At 38.2% G+C, this 23237-nt stretch overlaps 1 protein-coding gene across 1 annotated transcript in view; it reads right to left on the reverse strand.

The window, feature by feature from the left end:
• Positions 1 to 10029, reverse strand: part of LOC102391944 (cytochrome P450 2C31-like) — a 52052-nt gene extending 42023 nt beyond the window's left edge. Inside the window, exons 1-3 of the mRNA XM_025274460.3 lie at positions 9826 to 10029; positions 2843 to 3005; positions 1120 to 1269 (exon numbers count right to left, since the gene is read on the reverse strand). Coding sequence (XP_025130245.3) covers positions 1120 to 1269; positions 2843 to 3005; positions 9826 to 9993 — 481 coding nt within the window. The 5' untranslated portion in view covers positions 9994 to 10029. The remainder of the gene's footprint in view (positions 1 to 1119; positions 1270 to 2842; positions 3006 to 9825) is intronic.
• Between the last annotated feature and the right edge of the window lie 13208 nt (positions 10030 to 23237).

The following is a 23237-nucleotide window of genomic DNA, read 5'->3' on the forward strand; positions in this document are numbered from 1 at the left end:
AGGCTGAGCCTTGTGTTCTTCGTCTGCCAGATCTCCCACCCATTCCTAGATAATATGGACCAAGTTCAAATGATGTTCATTGACACTTTATTGCCATCTTGAGAAACTTACTCAAAAGAGGAAACCCAAATCATGCAAATATTTGTAATAATTGCATTATTTATATGAGTAACAACAAAAAATGAGGGGCAAAACCTATCTGAACAATAATATAACATTAGTAAAAAACCTTGAAGCTTAGCACCTTTTAGAATATAGTGTTTTAAGTTCATAATGTTCTTCAAATTTAAATACTGTAGTTTACAAAAGCACAGACTTAAGATCCTCATCTTGTTCCTTCCCTGTCAAGTCTCCTACTCACCCCTTTCTCTCCTATCCCCTCTTCCTGTCCTGCATGGGTATCCACACACGTGTACACTAAGCAGATGTGTGCTACTGAAGCTCCCTCCCTTCACACCCACAGAGGAGCTGTAATACAGGCCTACTCAGAGAAGGATTTGGTGCAAAGTCCACACCTGAACCACTAATTTTGTTTCAGTTTTACTAAGATATCACTGATAGACAGGACTGTTCAAGTTTAAGGTGCTATATGGCATAATGACATGACATGTTTATGTTGCAAAATATTTGAAATGCTTCTCAAGAAGTTACCTGAGAACTTAGTCTTTCAAGTTACTTGCAGATTACCACAATCCATGTTCTCCTCTTCTTCCTGTGCACACAGCTAACCACATTTCCCAGCTCCTTGTACATTTAGGTGTGGCCCTGTGACTGAGTTACAGCCCAGGGAATATGAAAGAACTTTGTGTGCAAGTGCCATATCTTACCTGTTAAAAACATTATTTGTTCTTTTCTTTCTTCTTTACTATCCCCACTCTACCATTCAAAGAGATGAACTCTGGGTGCCACAGGAAGGCATTCATGTGCTGAAGGCATCAAAGGCCCTGGAAACCAGGTGCTTGAAAAGGCCATTATGCCAGCGACTTACCCTCCTGCTACTGTCATGTGAGCAGGAAGTCAACTTCTGTTGTATTTGAGCCATTATCTCTCTGTAGTCTACTTGTAATAGCATTTAGTCTGCCCAAGCAGTTACTATTAATTACATAAAGAAATACCCACCATTGGTTTTTTTTAATGCTTCCACCAAACATAAGGCTTCCTCTTGAATTCTGTGTTCAATCGTCCTCTTCCCCATCCCCATATTCCTCAAAACCATGAGGGAGAAACGCCGAGTTTGCTTCCACTTTTCTCCACTGCTGAAAATAATTCCTATCAGGACACAAACCAAAAACAGAGAATAATCCACTGCCATAAATTCTAGCTGAGAGTCTTTAAAGAGGAAATGACAAGGACACCTAAGCAGGGATTAAATATAGTAGTGACAGCCTCAGGAATTCCTATCGGGCCCTTTATCACCTGCCTCCTCCTCTCTTAACCCAGCTTGTATCTTACTTTCAAGACTCTTGGTTTTACATATTACTACACTCTTCCTTACCCATTAGCCCCTGCAAAATTCAGAACAACCCTAAGAACCAAGTGTTTTGTCTCCCATTTACTTATGAGGATGCTGAAAATCACAGAGGTAAAATGCTTGCTCTTTGATGACTCAGCTAACAATCCATAGAGTCCAAGTTATAGGTTAAGTTTTCAGGATTGATTTGGGCATTGAAAATGAACTGTAGGAGAAACAACAAAAGAGTCAATTCTTAAGACAGGGATAAACAGCACTTGTGTATTGAAAGGAAGCTCATGAAAGTCTATTCCTCAAGTAAGGGACATGGCCATAGCTCTTCCCATTTTGACATTTTCCCTCTATTTGCTAATCTCTTCCACAAAATATGGATGTCTTCTTGTGTTCTACCCTGTGGGTCCCTGCAACCCCCTTCTGACAACCCCACAGCTAGGCTAGGTCTATAATACAAAGCATAAAGCACAAAAATGCTCTAAAAAGAGGGTCACATGGAAACACAATAAATGTAAATTAGAATATTAAAGAAAATCTTTTGAAATCGAATACTTGCACTGTCTGTCGTCTGTTTTTCACATTGTACCAAGAAAGTTCAATGTCAGATTTCCAGAGCCAAGGACAAGTCAGAGGAAAAGACAATGCTCTTAGGGACCTTGTCAAATAAGACCTTAAAAAACAATGTAAAGGATGAAGTGACCCTATTCAGGCATTATTTTTGTATGAAACCAGTGACCCACAGAGGATGGGACAGTTTAAGGTCTAGCTATTAAAACACAGATGACAGACAGAGCAAGTATTTGATTTCAAAAGATTTTCTTTAATATTCTAATTTATATTTATTGTCTTTCCCCATGACCCTCTTTTCAGAGCATATTTGTGCTTTATGCTTTGTATTACATTCTATTGGATAAAAAAAAAAAATTGTTGTGCTTTTTTTATTCTAACAAGAATAGAAAATTGAATGCAATGTACATACTTCAAACCTTTGTTGGTTCCATGTATATATTATGCAGGCTTCCAAAACTAGTCTCTTAGCAACCATGACTCAGGCCAGAAAGCAAAATGTTCAATAAATAGGATAATTCATTGTCATTTTCCTTCCTTCTTTTTCTCTCTGTCTCTTTCTCGTTTTCTTACCTTGCCATAATTTATTAATAGAACATTAGTGGTTAGAAGATTTGCTTTCACTGCACTTACTGTTTCATTCAGACTGTGTCATCTTCATAATTTTAAATATGGATTAATGATCCATAGAAAACTGTTTAATGATGATGTTTTCATAAACTTCTCTATTACCTATAATTTCTCAATTCCTTAGCCTATTTGAATCTTTCCAACTTACAATTCCCACACACTCCTCAAATAGAAACATACCTAATCCCTGGTTGATGTTGTCTGCTGCTGGTAAACTACCTCTGCCAGAAAATTCCTCACTCTGATCAATCAGGACTTGCTTCACTGCTTCATATCCATGCAACACCACAGTGGGCTTCATGCCAAAATACAGAGTGAACACAGGACCATAATCTTCTGCTAGCTGGAAAAGGAACAGGAGATGTAAGAACAGTGAGCATTTCAAAACTGAAAATGTAGATAATGTAGGAAAATGTAGATAATGTGGGAAATATTTTTAATCTTCCTAAGATTCATCCATTATAAAAGATTTTGATTTCTAGAACTAGTAATTTAATATGACATCACTTTACTACAATGGTAATTATCATTACATTATTAGGAATGCTGTTATTATTATCATCACCATCAATAGTTATTCTTTATTCAGCTCCTACTATGTGACAAAGGCCATAGTATGAATTTTATTAGTATTAGTCTATTAAACTTTTTTTTGCTAAACCTATAATTGCTCCTTCCTTCTTATAGTGGCAATAAATGATATGTTTCTTCTGTTTAAAGGAAGGTGCTCCATCTCTCACATATGCAGACTAATAATCATCCCCTCATCATCCATTCTTCACATCTGTAGCACCAGAGACCTCTAAGCTTTCAAAATACACAAGGACGTAGCCACAGACATTTTCCATCTTCCCAGTGTGATGACGTAAGTAAGTTTTCATGAATGGAGATAAGCAGAAGGGATGGTTACAAATTCTGCACTGGCATAAATGGGTGACAACACATCTTTCATTTCTCCTCCTATCCATAGGTTGAAATGACAGCGTGCAGATGACCCCTCTGTGACTGCAAATGAGAACAACAGCCTTAGAGCACAGGATGGTAAACTACAAGACTGAGAAGATCCAGTTCTCTGAAAGACCTGGTGGAGGAGAGGCAGGCCAGCAGCACTTAACTCTATGCCTTCTATGTGGAAGGCAGAAATAAACTGTCTTCCTTAAGTCACTGCATTATTGTGGTCTTTCTGTCATAGCAGCTTATTTAGTGTAGTACATGATATAGACTTTCACTCTTTCAACTTGTCCAATATTTGAGTTCTTTTGCTACCTTATAATTCATTCTCCCTACAGCAACCCATTTCACAAAGCATATGTTAAAGAACATCATATTGCTCTTATGGTAAAGACCTATATTCTTAAAATCCCTGTAAGATCTACATACTCTGGTTCCTGCTTACCTGCCTAATCTCATCTCACACCAAGCTTTTACCTACTCTCTGGGCGACAAACAAATTGGTCCTCTTTCAGACATTCCAATAACTAAGTCTGCTTCAGACTGAAAAAAAAAATGGAACAAACAATTACCTGTATTTTATCCAGTTAATGTCTAATTATTTTTCAGATCTCAGCTCCAATTTCACTTCCACAGAGAACCCTTACTGACTGTGCCTCTGACCTGTAATCCTTTAAACTACATCACCTTTTTCTACTGTGTTCCTATTACTTGGTTTGTAATCATCCACTTATTTGCATGAGTGTTTCATAAATACATGCCTACCATCTAGACTGTAAATTCCGTACTGCTGACCTTTTTTTGTTTGTTTTAATTCACTGCTTGGATAGTTAAAGAACCTGCCTGCAATGTAGGAGACCTGGGTTCAACCCTACCCACTCCAGTATTCTTCCTTAGAGAATTCCATAGCCAGAGGAGCCTGGCTGGTGGGCTACAGTCCATGGGCTTGCAAAGAGTCAGACATGACTGAGTGATTAAAATTTTCACTTTCTTTCACTTTGAAAGTTTCCAGCGTCTGACACACCTGGGACTGAAAGTAGGCATTCAACAACTTGTTAAGCTCAGGTATTAATATTTGTGCATAATAATTATTATTCACCTTTTTAAAAAAAAATAGAAATTAAAGCTCAGAGAGATTTTTAAAGTTTGACCAAGGCTGTGAGTTAAGAACTGTATGAGCTGGGGTGCTGACACAATCTCTTCAAAACCAGAGTCTGATACACAGAAGGAGGAGCTTCCAGGGGTAGTGCTCTCATGACTACCTTTCCCAGAGAAGTCAGATTTCAGATAATTCCTTCAAGATTTAAAGAGCTATTGAACAGTTATTCATTCATTGAGCAAATACAACAGAAACTATGAAATCTCTTGAAACTTGGTTATTTCCTTGATTTCAAATCAATGTATTCTTTCGGGAAATTTTGGGATTGTCACTCTGTAACTATGCAGTTTTTAAAAATTAAAGCAATTTCATTGCAATTAGAATTCATCAAAAATAAATGTTATAAAGGACACATAGGTCACAACATGGACAGAGAATTCCTACTTTTGACAATTTCAACAATGATCTCATTGATCTCATTCCATTCTGGCAACCTTTAGCTTTATACCATCTAGAATCATGTCTGGGTGTCATACATCATGGACAAGTGGGATTAATCCCAGGGATGCAAGTATGGTTCAATATTCTCAAATTAATCAATGCTATACCCCACATTAACAAATGGAAAAATAAAATCAGATGATAGTTCAATAAATGTAGAAAAGTTTTTTATAAAATCCAATATCTATTTAAGATTAAAAATTCTCCATAAGGTAGGTATAGAGGCAACATACTTCAACATAATTTGAAAATCACATATATGATAAGTCCACAGCTATCATCATCATACTTGACAGTGAAAAGTTGAAAGCATTTTCTCTAAAATCAAGAACAAGACAAGGATGCCCTCTCTTGCCAATTTTACTTAAAATATCATATTAGAAATCAAAGCCATAGCAATCAAAGAAAGAGAAATAAAAGGAATTGAAATTGAATAGAATGAAGTCAAACTGTTCTTATTTGTAGATGACACAATACTATCTATACAAAATTCAAAGTTCAGTTCAGTCGCTCAGTAATGTCCGACTGTTTGCAACCCAATGGGCTGCAGCACGCCAGGTCTCCCTGTCCATTACCAACTCCCGGGGTTTACTCAAACTCATGTCCATTGAGTCGGTGATGTCATCCAACCATCTCATCCTCTGTCGTCCCCTTCTCCTCCTGCCCTCAATCTTTCCTAGCATCAGGGTCTTTTCCAACGAATCAGTTCTTAGCATCAGGTGGCCAAAGTATAGGAGTTTCAGCTTTAGCATCAGTCCTTCCAATGAATCCAGGACTGATTTCCTTTAGGATGAACTGGTTGGACTGCTTGCTGTCCAAAATTCTAAAAGTCCCAACAAAAGTCTTCTAGAGCTCATGAATGAATTTGGAACAGCTGTAGGATAAAAAATTAATGTACAGAAATCTGTTCCATTTCTAAACAATAAGAACAAACTATTGGAAAGAGAAATTAATAAACCAATCCCATTTATCATCACATAGAAGAGAATAAAATTCCAAGCAATAAATCTAATTAACCAAGGAAGTAAAAGACATGTACTCAGAAAAGTATAAGATGCTGATTAAAAAAAAAAAAAAAAAAAGACAATACAAATAGATGGAAAGACAACATGCTCATGGACAAGGAAAGTTAATATTATTATAATGAACATATTACATATTACCCAAGGAAATCAACAGATTCAAAGACAATCTTGTCAAAATACCAGTGTAATTTTCAAAGTACTACAACAAGTAATTCTAAAATTTGTATGGAAACACAAAAGATCTCAAGTAGATAAAGATATCCAAAGAAAGAACAGAACTGAAAGTATCATACTTCCTGATGTCAGACTACAGTACAAAGTTACAGTAGCCAAAACAGAATTGTACTGGCACAAAAATGGACACAGGTCTATGGAGCAGAACATATAGCCCAGAAAATAATCCACACTTACATGAACAACGAATCCGTGAAAAAGGACACAAAAATATACAGTGGGGAAAAGGCAATTTCTTCAATAAGTGGTGTGAGGAAAACTAGACAGCTACATGTAAAAGAATTAAATTAAAATATTTCACATGCTAGTAAGGTTAGGCTCAAAATCTTCTAAGAGGATTCAGCAGTACATGAATCGACACTTTCCAGATGCAAAAGCTGGGTTTAGAAAAGGCAGAGGAACCAGAGATCAAACTGCCAACATTCATTGGATCATAAAGAAAGCAGGTTCAGTTCAGTTCAGTTCAGTCACTCAGTTATGTCCAACTCTTTGTGACCCCATGGACTGCAGCACACCAGACCTCCCTGTCCATCACCAACTCCCAGAGTTTACTCAAGCTCATGTTCACTGAGTCGGTGAAGCCAACCAACCGTCTCATCCTCTTCTAGGAGAAAGCAAGCGAATTCCAGAAAAATATCTACTTCTGCTTCACTGACTACACTAAATCCTTCTACTGTGTGGATCACAAAAAACTGTGAAAAATTCTTAAAGAGATGGGAGTACCAGACCACCTTACCTATCTCCTGTGAAACCTGATGAAGCAGCAGTTAAAACTGGGAATGGAACAATTGACTGGTTTAAAATTGGGAAAGGAGTAAAACAAGGCTGTATATTGTCACCCTGCTTATATGAAGAGTATATCTTAACTTATATGCAGAGTACATCATATGAAATGCTGGGCTGGGTGAATCATAAGCTGGCATCAAGATTACCAGCAGAAATATCAATAACCTCAGATATGCAGATGATACCAATCTAATGGCAGAAGGGAAAAGGAACTATAGGAAGGTGAAAGAGAAAAGTGAAAAAGCTGACTTAAAACTCAGCATTCAAAAAACGAAGATCATGGCATCCGGTCCCATTTTTTCATGGCAAACAGAAAGGGAAAAGTGGAAGCAGTGAAAGATTTTATTTTCTTGGGTTCCAAAATCACTGTGGACAGTGACTGCAGCCATTAAATAAAAAGATGTTTCCTCCTTGGAAGAAAAGCTATGACACATCTAGACAGCATATCAAAAAGCAGAGACATCACTTTGCTGACAAAGGTCCATATAACCAAAATTATAGTTTTTCTAGTAGTCATTTATGGATGTGAGAGGTGAACCATAAAGAAGGCTGAGCACTGAAAAACTGATGCTTTTGAATTGTGGTATGGGAGAAGACTCTTGAGTCCCTTGGACTGCAAGGAGATCCAACCATTCCATCCTAAAGGAAATCAGTCCTGAATATTCATTGGAAGGACTGTTAATCAAGCTGAAGCTCCAATACTTTGGCAACCTGATGGGAAGAGCCAAGTCATTGGAAAAGGCCCTCATGCTTGGAAAGACTGAAGACAAAGGAGAAGAGGGTGGCAGAGGGTGAGATGGTTAGATAGCACCACTGACTCAATGGACATGAGTTTGAGCAAACTCCAGGAGATAGTGGAGGACAGAGTATCCTGGCATGCTGTAGTCCATGGGTCGCAAAGAGTCAGACAAGACTCAGTGACTGAACAACACAAAAACAAATATTTTCTCATACTATATATAAATCTTAACTCAAAAAGGGTTGAGGACTTAAATGTAAGACCAGAAACCCTAAAACAGCTGGAAGGAAACATAGGCTGTATACTCCTTGACATGATTCATAGCATATATTTTTGGATCTGCCTCCTAGTGAAGTGAAAGTGTTAGTCACTAAGCTGTGTCCAACTCTGCAACCCTCTAGACTGGACTGCAAGGAGATCCAACCAGTCCATTCTAAAGGAGATCAGTCCTGGGTGTTCTTTGGAAGGAATGATGCTAAAGCTGAAATTCCAGTACTTTGGCCACCTCATGCAAAGAGTTGACTCATTGGAAAAGACTCTGATGCTCGGAGGGATTGGGGGCAGGAGGACAAGGGGACGACAGAGGGTGAGATGGCTGGATGGCATCACCGACTTGATGGAGGTGAGTTTGAGTGAACTCCGGGAGCTGGTGATGGACAAGGAGGCCTGGCGTGCTGCAATTCATGGTGTCGCAAAGAGTCAGACATGACTGAGCGACTGAACTGAACTGAGACTGTAGCCCACCAGGCTCCTCTGTCCATGGAATTCTCCAGGCAAGAATTCTGAAGTGGGTAACATTCCCTTCTCCAGGGGATCTTTCTCAACCCAGGTATCGAACCCAGGTCTCCAACATTGTAGGCAGATTCTTTACCATCTTTACCATCTTAACCATAAAAGAGAATGAAATTTTGCCATTTGCAATAATATAAATGAATCTGGAGGGCATTACACTTAGAGAAGTAAGTCAGACAGAGAAGGAAAAATACTCTGTTATCATTTATACGTGGAATATTTTTTAAATAAAATGAATAAATTGAACAGAATATAAACAGTCTCACATACATAGAGAACAAACTAGTGGTTACCAGTGGGAAACAAGAAGAATGGAAGGGGAAATGAGCAGTAGGGGATTAAAAACTATAGACTACTATGTATAAAACAAATAAACTACAAGGATAAATTGTTCAGCACAGGGAATACAGCCTATAATTTATAATAAATTTCAAAGGAGCATAATCTATAAAATTTTCTATAATCTCACTTGAAACTAACATAATATTGTAAATCAACTTTAGCTCAATTGAAAATAAATTAACAGGGTTCCCCTGGTAATCCAGCGGTTAAGAATCTGCCTCGCAATGCAAGGGAATCTGGTTTGATCCCTAGTCTGGGAAAACCCCACATGCTGCAGACAACAAGCCTGAGTGCCACAGCGACTGAGCCTATGCTCTGGAGACTGTGAGGGGCAACTACTGAAGCCCATGAGCCACAGAATCTGTCTATTGCAACAAGAGAAGTCATGGCAAGGAGGAGCCCACACACTGCAACTAGAGTGTAGTTTCTGTTTGCCACAACTAGAGAAAGCCTGTGCACAGTAATGAAGACCCAGCACAGCCAAAAATAAATATTTTTAAATAAATGAATAAAAAATAAATAACAATGAATAAATAAATAAATAAATGAAACCATGTCCGGGTGTCCAATGGGAACTCCCCTTTAAAACCACTTTTAACAAACATGGTGTCTAGGACTATGGAGTCTGGGACAAGACATAGGGCAGTCTTATTTACTCATTACAAACAATTGGAAGAAAAGTAATCATACTTGCCTTGCTTATGGATTTGCTGACATTCTTAATATTTATCTGCAGAATATTTCCAACAATTGGGAGAGGAGTGGGCCCAGGTGGCAGCTTCCCTTTGGCATGCCTCTGATTCCATTGAAAAAGGAAAATCAAAATAGAAAGACAGATCACCAGAACTACAAAGACACCCATTGGTGTGCTTTGCGTGAGGGCAACTGAAAGCTTAGAATCCAAACACTTGATAAAAACTAAGTGCAAAGAAAAAAACAAACAAACAAAGTGCAAGCTTATCACCAAACATGAAATAAGCCTTGAACTTTTAAATAAATAAGACTTTACCATCAGTACACTTTGTCTTGTCAATAGATATTTAAACAAAAGGTTACATTAGTATTGATAAACATGTAAGTTTCAATGGAAATCTCAACTAAACAAAATTCACTTTCTCAGAGATGGCCATATTTTAGTAGTAAAATTGAAGCTATCAAAGTTTCAAAGGACTGGAATTCACAATCACAACAAATGATGAGAACATCTCTGTTCATCATATAAGCAGAAAAAGAAGCACTCTCTTAGAGCTTTTTCTCATAAAATCCATGGAAAGGCCAGGTGAAAACAGAAGAAGGGGGCAGGACAAATAAAGAAAGGAATAGGGAGCTAGTTTTATCTTAAAAAAGAGTAGAGCTATCCCACTAGTCCTCACAGAGCCCTGTTTTTGTGCCGGAGTTCTGACACCACTAACTTCCAGAGGAGATGCTGGTCAGCAGACAGTAGACAGAAAACAGGAATAACAAGTCAAGGAGAGAAATCACTCAAAGATATCAGTGGAGGGTCCCTTGGCTGCATATCACCCACCCCGCTTCTTTGCATACCCATTTCCAATAAGGATCACATAGCCAGAGCAAACCTTGTATGTTTACACCTAGGTGAAAAAATACACTCCAGCATTCAATACTATAAATATTTGAAAGTGTCTAGAAACTCATAGATATGAACAAAATTTCAAGACTCAAAAGATATTTGAGGACCTCCAATTGCATAATAAGCATCATACTTAAAATTCAGAAAACTATTCCTTGAAGTATTTAACTTAGTGAAAACAGAAAAGTTAAAATAAGTGTATCATCAGATAAATTTAGCCATGGAAAAGAAAAAGTTATTAGAAAACTGAGAAGCTCTTGTTAATTAAGTATGTGGTGGCAAAAAATATTTTTCAAAAAATGAATACGCTGAGTAATAAAATAGATTTAGTTCCATTTACACTTATTTTAAACAGCAGTAAGATTTAGCAGTAACATGGATTTCCACAAGGATAGAGTACAAAATAATAATGATGAAAACATTAAACAAATTAAGTAGTATGGGAAATAGTTCTATTAATAGAAATCCTAGTGACTTTATCACAGGAGTTTTAAGGAGAGAGAAAAATAAGCAAACAATAATAAGCAAAGCAAATTGAATACATTTTTCCTACAATGATGAAAAATCCAAAGAATCCACCAAATTCTAAACAGGATTACAGAGAAAAGATCCACACTCCCAAAATCTTGTGAAACACGAGAATGACAAGGGAAAATAAAACCCTGAAAAGTTTTAAAAAGAAAAAGGAAGTTACAAAGAATGAGACTCAATTTAGAATAAATCTTTCCTTACACAATGCTTATAAATGATTAAAAACAGTCAAGTAAAATCTTCAAAAGCTCAATAGGAAATGATTTTCAAATTTGTTATTCTATACCTGATAAACTCAATTCAACCATAAGGTCAAAGTATAGACATTTGGAGGTCTTCCTTGGTGGTCTACTGGTTAAGACTCCATGCTTCCACTGCAGGGAGCACAGGTTCAATCCCTGGTCAGGGCACTAAGGTCCTTCATGCTGTGTGGTAGAGCCCAAAATAAAATCAGTAAGAAACATATAGACATTTTTGGACATGTGAACATTCAGACTTTTATAATCTTGAAATCATTTCTGAAGCAATTACCTGAGGAAAAACTCCACAAAAAAAAATTAAAAAAAAAATATCCCCAAAAGGGGAGAAAGTGGGACACAAAATTAATGATGTACAAAAGGCAAGCAAAACTTTTGAGTCTAAATAATGACTGAGAATGTGGTAGCAAAGCTTAAAGAAATTATCAAGTAATTTTTCATAGGGAAAAGAGGGCTAAAATTCTAGATGTTTCTAACAAAATATGCAAGTTGATATAGAGGATAGGAAGTTGTTAGCATTAAAAGAGTGGTCTGTCTTAGTCTAGTAAGGCTATCGATAGTAATTCTAATTTTTAATTATATAGACAGATACAAGCAATTACAATACCAAAATTTTGCCTGAAAGTTTAAAATACACATAAAATTAAATATCTTTCCTTTTAATAGAATAAAAGCAAAATGAAATGAAGAAAGCTTGATCAGTCCAGCTAAGGACAATATAAAAGTATGACGTCTATTAAGCATGAGGTAAAAATCATCAAGTCAGGCACTATGACTTCTCATTTCCTACAAAGACTGCATGGGTTTTTATCAGAAGCACCTCCTGAATATACTGCCCAAGACCAGTATGGATCGAATTAATATGAAGACTAAAAGTGAATTCTGTGTACAAAAATCAAGTGCAAACAATAGCAATGATGAAAATTACCCAAAAAGTTGTATGGAAAATAGTTCTAGAATGTCCTTTATTGCTAGCAAGTACATCAATAACATTTATTTCAGGTATATCTGAATACTTATTTTGAATAACATTTAATTAATTGATTTAGGTAATACATGCATACTAAGTCACTTCAGTCATGTCTGACTCTGCAATCCCATGGACTATAGCCGGCCAGGCTCCTCTGTCCATGGGATTCTCCAAGCAAGAATACTGGAGTGGGTTGCCATGCCCTCCTCCAGGAAATCTGCCTAACCCAGGGATTGAAACCACCTCTCTTATATCTCCTGCATTGGCAGGCAGGTTCTTTACCATTAGCACTACCTGGGAAGTTCAATGTAGTTAATAAATACTTCCTAATATTTAAGAAGCCAAATTTAATAATAAAGTACAACTAGCATATAACCAACAAAATAAGATTGATTGAGGAAATATTTTACTGGCTCTTCTGTGCCAGATATTTCCCACCCAGTTAGCTCACTTGATCTTCATAAGATGCTTTGAACATAAATGTTTCAGCTGAATTACCTGATATCTCCCTGCCCAGTTAATAAAGGGTAGAGATGGAATGGAAACTAAGACACCTGCCACACCACATATGCCAAGAATAACTTTTAAAAAGAAACTGGTGTGGGGCAGTCTGAAGATGGTGGAGGAATAGGACGGGGAGACCACTTTCTCCCCCACAAATTCATCAAAAGAACATTTAAACGCTGAGTAAATTCCACAAAACTATTTCTGAATGCTGGCAGAGGATATCAGGGACCCAGAAAAGCAGCCCAGTGTCTTCAAAAGGAGGTAGGAAAAAATATAAAAGACAAAAAAAGAGACAAAAGAGATGGGGACAGAGCTCTGTCCTGGGAAGGGAGTCTTAAAAAGAGAGACGTTTCCAAACACCAGGAAACACTCTCACTGCCGAGTCTGTCCTAAGCCTTGGAACCACAGAGGGCAACATAACTGGGAGGGAAAATAAATAAATAATTAAAACCCACAGATTACATGTCCAAAGGTAACTCCCCCAGTGGAGAAGCAGCTGCAGATGCCTGCACCCGCCACTAGCAAGCGGGGGCTGGGCAGGGAGGCGCGGGCTGCATTGCCCAGAGTAAGGACTGGGCCTGAATGCCCCGAGGGCAATCTGAGGGAATTAACTTGGGCTAGCAAACCAGACTGTGGGATAGCTACCACGCGAAAAAGTCCTAACCTAAGACACCGCCAGGCCCGCTCACAGAACAAAGGACTGAACAGAACTAGCCCACTGCAGACCATCCCCCTCCGATGACAGGCAGCCAGAGCCAGAAGCGGGCAATCGCAGCCCCAGAGAGACATTATCTACCAAACTGCAAGCAGGTTTCTTTGCTAACTAAGACTTCTTGGGGTTCTGAATGGTCAACATCCGCCTGAGAAGGTGCACTGGTTGTACACCCAGAAAACCAAATGGCAGGGACGGGAGAGGCGATAAGTCACAGCGACCACGCTCCCCAAACACCTCACCTGAGCTGCTCGGACCTGGGAAGGGCACAAAAAGCAGGCCCAATGGAGTCTGTGCCTCTGAGGACTACCTGAGTGCCTGAACCTGAGCGGCTTAGACCTGAGAAATGCATGCAGCCCAGGGCCGGCCTCCGACGGTTCCGGCAGAGCAACATAGAGCCTGAGCAGTGTGGGCAGGGAGGGCACACGTGCCATGAGTTGGGGCAGACCCAGTGTGGCTGAGACACTGCGAGCACATGCCAGTGTTATTTGTTTGCAGCATCCCTCCCTCCCCACAGCGCGACTCAACAGTGAGCCTAAAAAAGTGTCCACCACTGCCCCCTTTTGTCAGGGCGGAAATGAGACACTGAAGAGACCAGCAAACAGAAGAAGCTAAAACAGAGGGAACTGCCTTGGAAGTGACAGATGCAATAGATTAAAACCCTGTAGTTAGTACCGACTACATAGGAAGGGGCCTATAGATCTTAAGAAATGTAAGCTGGATCAAGGAACTATCCGAAAATGAACTGACCCCACACTGCCCAGAATAACACCAGAGAAAGTCCTAGATATATTTTTACTATTTTTTTAAATTTTTTAAAATTTTTAAGTCCTGTATTACTCCTTTAATTTTCATTTTTATAACCTACTATTACTTTGCAAAAAAAAAAAAAAAGAGACCCTATTTTTTAAAGCAAACTTCATATATATATATATATTTTATAATTTTTGTGACTTTTTTTTTCTTTTCTTTAATATTGTATTTTTGAAAATCCAACCTCTACTCTAGATTTTTAATTTTTGCTTTTTGGTATTTGTTATCATTTTTGTACCTTTAAGAACCCAAACTTCAGTACCCATTTTTACTTGGGATTGAGATTACTGGCTTAACTGCTCTCTCCCACTTTGGACTCTCCTTTTTCTCCACCAGGTCACCTCTGTCTCCTCCATCCCCCTTCTCTTCTCTACCCAACTCTGTGAATCTCTCTGTGTGTTCCAGATGGTGGGAAACACTTAAGGAACTGATTACTGGTTGGATCTGTCTCTCTTCTTTTGATTCCCCCCTTTATCCTCCTGACCACCTCTATCTCCTTCCTCCCTCTTCTCTTCTCTGTATAACTCCGTGAACATCTCTGAGTGGTCCAGACTGTGGAGCACACATAAGGAAGTGATTACTGGCTAGCTTGCTCACTCCTCTTTTGATTCCACCTCATCTCATTCAGGTCACCTCTAACTCCCTCCTCCCTCTTCTCTTCTCCATGTACTCTGTGAACCTCTCTGATTGTCCCTCACTATGGAGAAACTTTTCATCTTTAACCTAGATGTTTTATCAATGGTGCTGTAGAGATGGAGAAGTCTTGAGACAAATGTAAAAATAAGACAGAAAACCAGAAGCAGGTGGCTTGAGTCCAAATCCTGAGAGCACCAGAGAACTCCTGACTAAAGGGAACATTAATCAACAGGAGCTCATCAAACGCCTCCATACCCACACTGAAACCAAGTACCACCCAAGAGCCAAGTTCCAGAGCAAGACATACCACACAAATTGTCCAGCAACACAGGAAAACAGCCCTGAGCTTAAATATACAGGCTGCCCAAAGTTACTCCAAACCCATTGACATCTCATAACTCATTACTGGACACCTCATTGCACTCCAGAGAGAAGAAATCCAGCTCCACCCACCAGAACACCGACACAAGCTTCCCTAACCAGGAAACCTTGACAAGCCACCCATACAACCCCACCCACAGTAAGGAAACTCCACAATAAAGAGAACTCCACAAACTGCCAGAATACAGAAAGGCCACCCCAAACACAGCAATATAAACAAGATGAAGAGACAGAGGAATACCCAGCAGGTAAAGGAACAGGATAAATGCCCACCAAACCAAACAAAAGGGGAAGAGATAGGGAATCTACCTGAAAAAGAATTCTGAATAACGATTGTGAAAATGATCCAAAATCTAGAAAACAAAATGGAATAACAGATAAATAGCCTGGATACAAGAATAGAGAAGATGCAAGAAAGGTTTAACAAGGACCTAGAATAAATTTTTTTTTAAAGTCAATATATAATGAATAATGCAATAAATGACATGAAAAACACTCTGGAGGCAACAAATAGTAGAATAATGGAGGCATAAGATAGGATTAATGAAGTAGAAAATAGAATGATAGAAATAAATGAATCAGAGAGGGGAAAAAAAACGAATTAAAAGAAATGAGGACAATTTCAGAGACTCCCAGGACAATATTAAACGCCCCAACAATCGAATCATAGAAGTCCTAGAAGAAGAAGACAAAAAGAAAGACCGTGAGAAAATACTTGAGGAGATAATAGTTGAAAACTTCCCTAAATTGGGGAAGGAGATAATCACCCAAGTCCAAGAAACCCAGAGAGTCCCAAACAGGATAAACCCAAGGTGAAACACCCCTCAGATCAGATCAGTTGCTCAGTCATGTCCGACTCTTTGCGACCCCATGAATCACAGCATGCCAGGCCTCCCTGTCCATCATCAACTCCCAGAGTTCACTCAGACTCACGTCCATCGAGTCAGTGATGCCATCCAGCCATCTCATACTCTGTCGTCCCCTTCTCCTGCTGCCCCCAATCCCTCCCAGCATCAGAGTCTTTTCCAATGAGTCAACTCTTCGCATGAGGTGGCCAAAGGACTGGAGTTTCAGCTTCAGCATCATTCCTTCCAAAGAAATCCCAGGGCTGATCTCCTTCAGAATGGACTGGTTGGATCTCCTTGCAGTCCAAGGCACTCTCAAGAGTCTTCTCCAACACCACAGTTCAAAAGCATCAATTCTTCCACGCTCAGCCTTCTTCACAGTCCAACTCTCACATCCGTACATGACCACAGGCAAAATCATAGCCTTGACTAGACGGACCTTTGTTGGCAAAGTAATGTCTCTGCTTTTGAATATGCCATCTAGGTTGGTCATAACTTTCCTTCGAAGGAGTAAGCGTCTTTTAATTTCATGGCTGCAGTCACCATCTGCAGTGATTTTGGAGCCCAGAAAAATAAAGTCTGACACTGTTTCCACTGTTTCCCCATCTATTTCCCATGAAGTGATGGGACCAGATGCCATGAGCTTAGTTTTCAGAATGTTGAGCTTTAAGCCAACTTTTTCACTCTCCACTTTCACTTTCATCAAGAGGCTTTTGAGTTCCTCTTCACTTTCTGCCATAAGGATGCTGTCATCTGCATATCTGAGGTTATTGCTATTTCTCCCGGCAATCTTGAGTCCAGCTTGTGTTTCTTCCAGTCCAGCGTTTCTCATGATGTACTCTGCATATAAGTTAAATAAACAGAGTGACAATATACAGCCTTGACGAACTCCTTTTCCTATTTGGAACCAGTCTGTTGTTCCATGTCCAGTTCTAACTGTTGCTTCCTGGCCTGCATACAAATTTCTCAAGAGGCAGATCAGGTGGTCTGGTATTCCCATCTCTTTCAGAATTTTCCACAGTTTCTTGTGATCCACACAGTCAAAGGCTTTGGCATAGTCAATAAAGCAGAAATAGATGCTTTTCTGGAACTCTCTTGTTTTTTCCATGATCCAGCGGATGTTGGCAATTTGATTTCTGGTTCCTCTGCCTTTTCTAAAACCAGGACATACTTAAAGTGATGAAAGAAAGTAACCTACAGCCCAGATTACTGTACCCAGCAAGGATCTCATCCAATATGAAGGAGAAATCAAAAGCTTTACAGACAAGCAAAAGTTGAGAGAATTCAGCACCACTAAACCAGCTCTCCAGCAAATACTAAAGGACCTTTCTAGACAGGAAACACAAAAAGGGTGTATAACTCAAACACAAAACAATAAAGTAAATGGCAACGGGATCATACTTATCAATAATTACCTTAAACATAAATGGGTTGAATGCCCCAACCAAAAGACAAAGACTGGCTGAATGGATACAAAAACAAGACCCCTATACATGTTGTCTAAAAGAGACCCACCTCAAAACAGGGGACACACACACAGACTGAAAGTGAAGGGCTGGAAAAAGATCTTCCACACAAATAGAGACCAAAAGAAAGCAGGAGTAGCAATACTCATATAGGATAAAATAGACTTTAAAACAAAGGCTGTGAAAAGAGACAAAGAAGGACACTACCTAATGATCAAAGGATCAATCCAGAAGAAGATATAACAATTATAAATATATATGCACCCAACATAGGAGCACATCAATATGTAAGACAAAGGCTAACAAGTATGAACGGTGAAATTAAAAATAACACAATAAGAGTGGGAGACTTTAATACCCCCACACACACCTATGGATAGATCAACTAAACAGAAAATTAAAAAGGAAACACACACTTTAAATGACACAATAGATCAGCTAGACCTAATTGACATCTATAGGACATTTCACCCCAAAACAATGAATTCCACCTTTTCCTCAAGTGCACACAGAACCTTCTCCAGGATAGATCACATCCTGGGCCATAAATCTAGCCTTGGTAAATTCAAAAGAATTGAAATCATTCCAAGTGTCTTTTCTGACCACAATGCAGTAAGATTACGTCTCAATTACAGGAGAAAAACTATTAAAAATTGCAACATATGGAGGCTGAACAACACACTGCTGAATAACCAACAAATCACAGAAGAAAACAAAAAAGAAATCAAAATATGCATAGAAACGAACGAAAATGAAAAAAAAAAAACCCCAAAACCTGTGGGATACTGTAAAAGCAGTGCTGAGGGGAAAGTTCATACCAATATAGGCATACCTCAAGAAACAAGAAAAAAGTCAAATAAATAACCTAACTCTACACCTGAAGCAACTAGAAAAGGAAGAAATGAAGAATCCCAGGGTTAGTAGAAGGAAAGAAATCTTAAAAAACTGGGGAAGAAATAAATACAAAAGAAACAAAAAAGACCAGAGCAAAAATCAACAAAGCTAAAAGCTGGTTCTTTGATAGGATAAATAAAATTGACAAACCATTTGCCAAACTCATCAAGAAACAAAGGGAGAAAAATCAAATCAATAAAATTATAAATGAAAATAGTGAGATCACAACAGACAACACAGAAATACAAAGGATTATAAAAGACTACTATCAGTAATTATATGCCAATAAAATGGACAACTTGGAAGAAATGGGCAAATTCTTAGAAAAGTACAACTTTCCAAAACTGGACCAGGAAGAAATAGAAAATCTTAACAGACAAATCACAAGCACAGAAATAGAAACTGTAATCAGAAACCTTCCAGCAAACAAAAGCCCAGGTCCAGAAGACTTCATAGCTGAATTCTACTAAAAATTTACAGAAGAGCTAACACCTATCTTACTCAAACTCTTCCAGAAAATTGCAGAGGATGGTAAACTTCCAAACTCATTCTATGAGGCCACCATCACCCTAACATCAAAACCTGACAAAAATGCCACAAAAAAAGAAAACTGCAGGCCAATATCACTGATGAACATAGATGAAAAAATCCTTAACAAAATTCTAGCAAACAGAATCCAACAACACATTAAAAAGATCATACACCATGACCAAGTGGGCTTTATCCCAGGGATGCAAGGATTCTTCAATATCCACAAATCAATCAATGTAATACACTACATTAACAAATTGAAAAATAAAAGCCATATGATTATCTCACTAGATGCAGAGAAAGCCTTTGACAAAATTCAACATCCATTTATGATAAATAATCTCCATAAAGCAGGAATAGAAGGAACATACCTCAACATAATAAAAGCTATATACGACAAACCTACAGCAAACATTATCCTCAATGGTGAAAAATCGAAAGCATTTCCCCTAAAGTCAGGAACAAGACAAGGGTACCCACTCTCACCACTACTATTCAACATAGTTTTGGAAGTTTTGGCCACAACAATCAGAGCAGAAAAAGAAATAAAAGGAATTCAAATTGGAAAAGAAGAAGTAAAACTCTCACTGTTTGCAGATGACATGATGCTCTACATAGAAAACCCTAAAGACCCCACCAGAAAATTACTAAAGCTAATCAATGAATATAGTAAAATTGCAGGATATAAAATCAACACACAGAAATCCCTTGCATTCCTATACACTAATAATGAGAAAATAGAAAAAGAAATTAAGGAAACAATTCCATTCACCATTACAACAAAAAGAATAAAATAGGAATATATCTACCTAAAGAAACTAAAGGCCTATATATAAAAAACTATAAAACAATGGTGAATGAAATCAAAGAGGACACTAATGGATGAAGAAATATACCATGTTCATGGATTGGAAGAATCAATATAGTGAAAATGAGTATACTACCCAAAGCAATCTATAGATTCAATGCAATCCCTATCAAGCTACCAATGGTATTTTTCACAGAGCTAGAACAATTAATTTCACAATTTGTATGGAAATACAAAAAACCTCACATATCCAAAGCAATCTTGAGAAAGAAGAATGTAACTGGAGGCATCAACCTGCCTGACTTCAGGCTCTACTACAAAGCCACAGTCATCAAGACAGTATGGTACTGGCACAAAGACAGAAATATAGATCAATGGAACAAAATAGAAAACCCAGAGATAAATTCACACACCTATGGACACCCTATCTTTGACAAAGAAGGCAAGAATATACAATGGAGAAAAGACAATCTCTTTAACAAGTGGTGCTGAGAAAACTGGTCAACCACTTGTAAAAGAATGAAACTAGACCACTTTCTAACACCATACACAAAAATAAACTCAAAATGGAAAAAAGATCTAAATGCAAGACCAGAAACTATAAAACTCCTAGAGGAAAACATAGGCAAAACACTCTCCGAAATAAATCACAGCAGGATCCTCTATGACCCAAGTTCCAGAATATTGGAAATAAAAGCAAAAATAAACAAATGGGACCTAATTAAAATTAAAAGCTTCTGCACAACAAAGGAAACTATAAGCAAGGTGAAAAGACAGCCTTCAGAATGGGAGAAAATAATAGCAAATGAAGCAACTGACAAAGAACTTATCTCAAAAACATGCAAGTAACGCCTGCAGCTCAATTCCAGAAAAATAAATGACCCAGTCAAAAAATGGGCCAAAGATCTAAACAGACATTTCTCCAAAGAAGACAGATGGCTAACAAACACATGAAACGATGCTCAACATCACTCATCATCAGAGAAATGCAAATGAAAACCACAATGAGGTACCATTTCACGCCAGTCAGAATGGCTGTGATCCAAAAGTCTTCAAGCAATAAATGCTGGAGAGGGTGTGGAGAAAACGGAACCCTCTTACACTGTTGGTGGGAATGCCATCTAGTACAGCCAATATGGAGAACAGTGTGGAGATTCCTTAAAAAACTGGAAATAAAACTGCCTTATGACCCAGCAATCCCACTGCTGGGCATACACACTGAGGAAACCAGAATTGAAAGAGACACGTGTACCCCAATGTTCATCACAGCACTGTTTATAATAGCCAGGACATGGAATCAACCTAGATGTACATCAGCAGATGAATGGTTAAGAAAGCTGTGGTACATATACACAATAGAGTATTACTCAGCCATTAAAAAGAATGCATTTGAATCAGTTCTAATGAGGTGGCTGAAACTGGAGCCTAGTATACAGAGTGAAGCAAGCCAGAAAGGAAAACACCAGTACAGTATACTAATGCATATATATGGAATTTAGAAAGATGGTAATGATAACTCTGTATGCGAGACAGCAAAAGAGACACAGATGTATAGAACAGTCTTTTGGACTCTGTGCAAGAGGGAGGGTGGGATGATATGGGGGAATGACATGGAAACATGTATAGTATCATATAAGAAATGAATCTCCAGTCCAGGTCGATACATTATCCTTGGGGCTGGTGCACTGGGATGACCCAGAGGGATGGTACGGGAAGGGAGGTGGGAGGGGTGTTTGATGGGGAACATGTGTACACCTGTGGTGGATTCTTGTTGATGTGTGGCAGAACCAATGAAATATTATAAAGTAATTAGCCTCCAATTAAAATAAATAAATTTAAATTAAAAAAAAAAAAATAGAAACTGGTATTCCGCAACAACAATGGCCTGGAGAAAAGTCCCCCTCTTAAGAGCTGTGCACATAAAACTCAATCAGGACAGCCAATGTTACTTAGTTTTCAACATGGAAGTCAGCAAGAAGGTTCTCAGAGACAAGAGCTTCCCTCCAAAGCTTCTGAAGCAGCAGAGGAGCACGGCTCGGGGTGGAGGCTGGGGAACTAACTACATAAAATAACAACCCAGTCTGGAAAGAACACCATGTCCATATTCCACAGATAAGAACACAACGTATTTAAATTAGCATCTAAATGTAATAAAATCAAAAGAACCAAATTTAAAACCAGTCTTCTTTAAAGCCACTATTAGATTTTTAAATAATGTGCCTAGAATTCTAAAGTGCTTTTTTTAAAGAAAATAAATGGCTTCCCTTAACGAAAAAATAATTCTTTTCATTTGTAGGAAGTTTATGAAGCACTTTTGTGGCTGCCTTATTATTTTACTCTCATCATCAGCTCATAAAAGAGATATCTTTCAATCCATTTTACAGATGAGGAGAATAAGAACCAGAACTGAAGGGATGCATCCAAATTACTATTTCTAAGGCATAGTACAAAACTTCAACTCTGATTTTGTAACTTGTGAACTCTGCATTGGAAAGTGTTTCAAGTCAAATACATTCTACATTTGTTAAGTAAATGTTTTGTATCTTACAGCCTCATTTTGGCATGAAAATCCATTTAGGATTAAAAAGTTACGGAGTTGGTAATTTCATCATAAGTAAATAAAAATGAGAGTTGAGAAAAGTTTGTCCCTTGGAAATCTTTAGAACTTCAGGAAGCCAGATTCACAGATTCAAAGAATTTTATTTCAAAGAAAAGCATTTATTAGGTGTGCACACAACCCCATAACTACTGTGCACTGTCTCAGGACATTCTGGTACTGGAAAAAGAGTTGTTTTTGTTGTTGTTATTCTTTTGGGATTCAGATGACCATTATATCCACTACTGGGGGGCAATTGTTCTAAGAATCCCTTAGAAGAAATGTAGTAGCCCTCACAATCAATAAAAGAGCCTGAAATGTGGTACTTGGGTACAATCTTAAATGACAAAATGATCTATGTTCATTTCCAAGGCAAACCATTCGACATCACAGTTATCCAAATCTATGCCCAAACCACTAATGCCAATGAGGCTGAAGTTGACCAGTTCTATGAAGTCCACAAGATAAAACGAACACCAAAAGATGTCCTTTTCATGATAGGGGATTGGAATGGAAAAGTAGGAAGTCAAGAGATACCTGGAGTATCAGGCAAGTTTGGCCTTAGAAT

The sequence above is a fragment of the Bubalus bubalis genome, chromosome 23, assembly GCF_019923935.1.
Source record: "Bubalus bubalis isolate 160015118507 breed Murrah chromosome 23, NDDB_SH_1, whole genome shotgun sequence".
Lineage (NCBI taxonomy): Eukaryota > Metazoa > Chordata > Mammalia > Artiodactyla > Bovidae > Bubalus > Bubalus bubalis.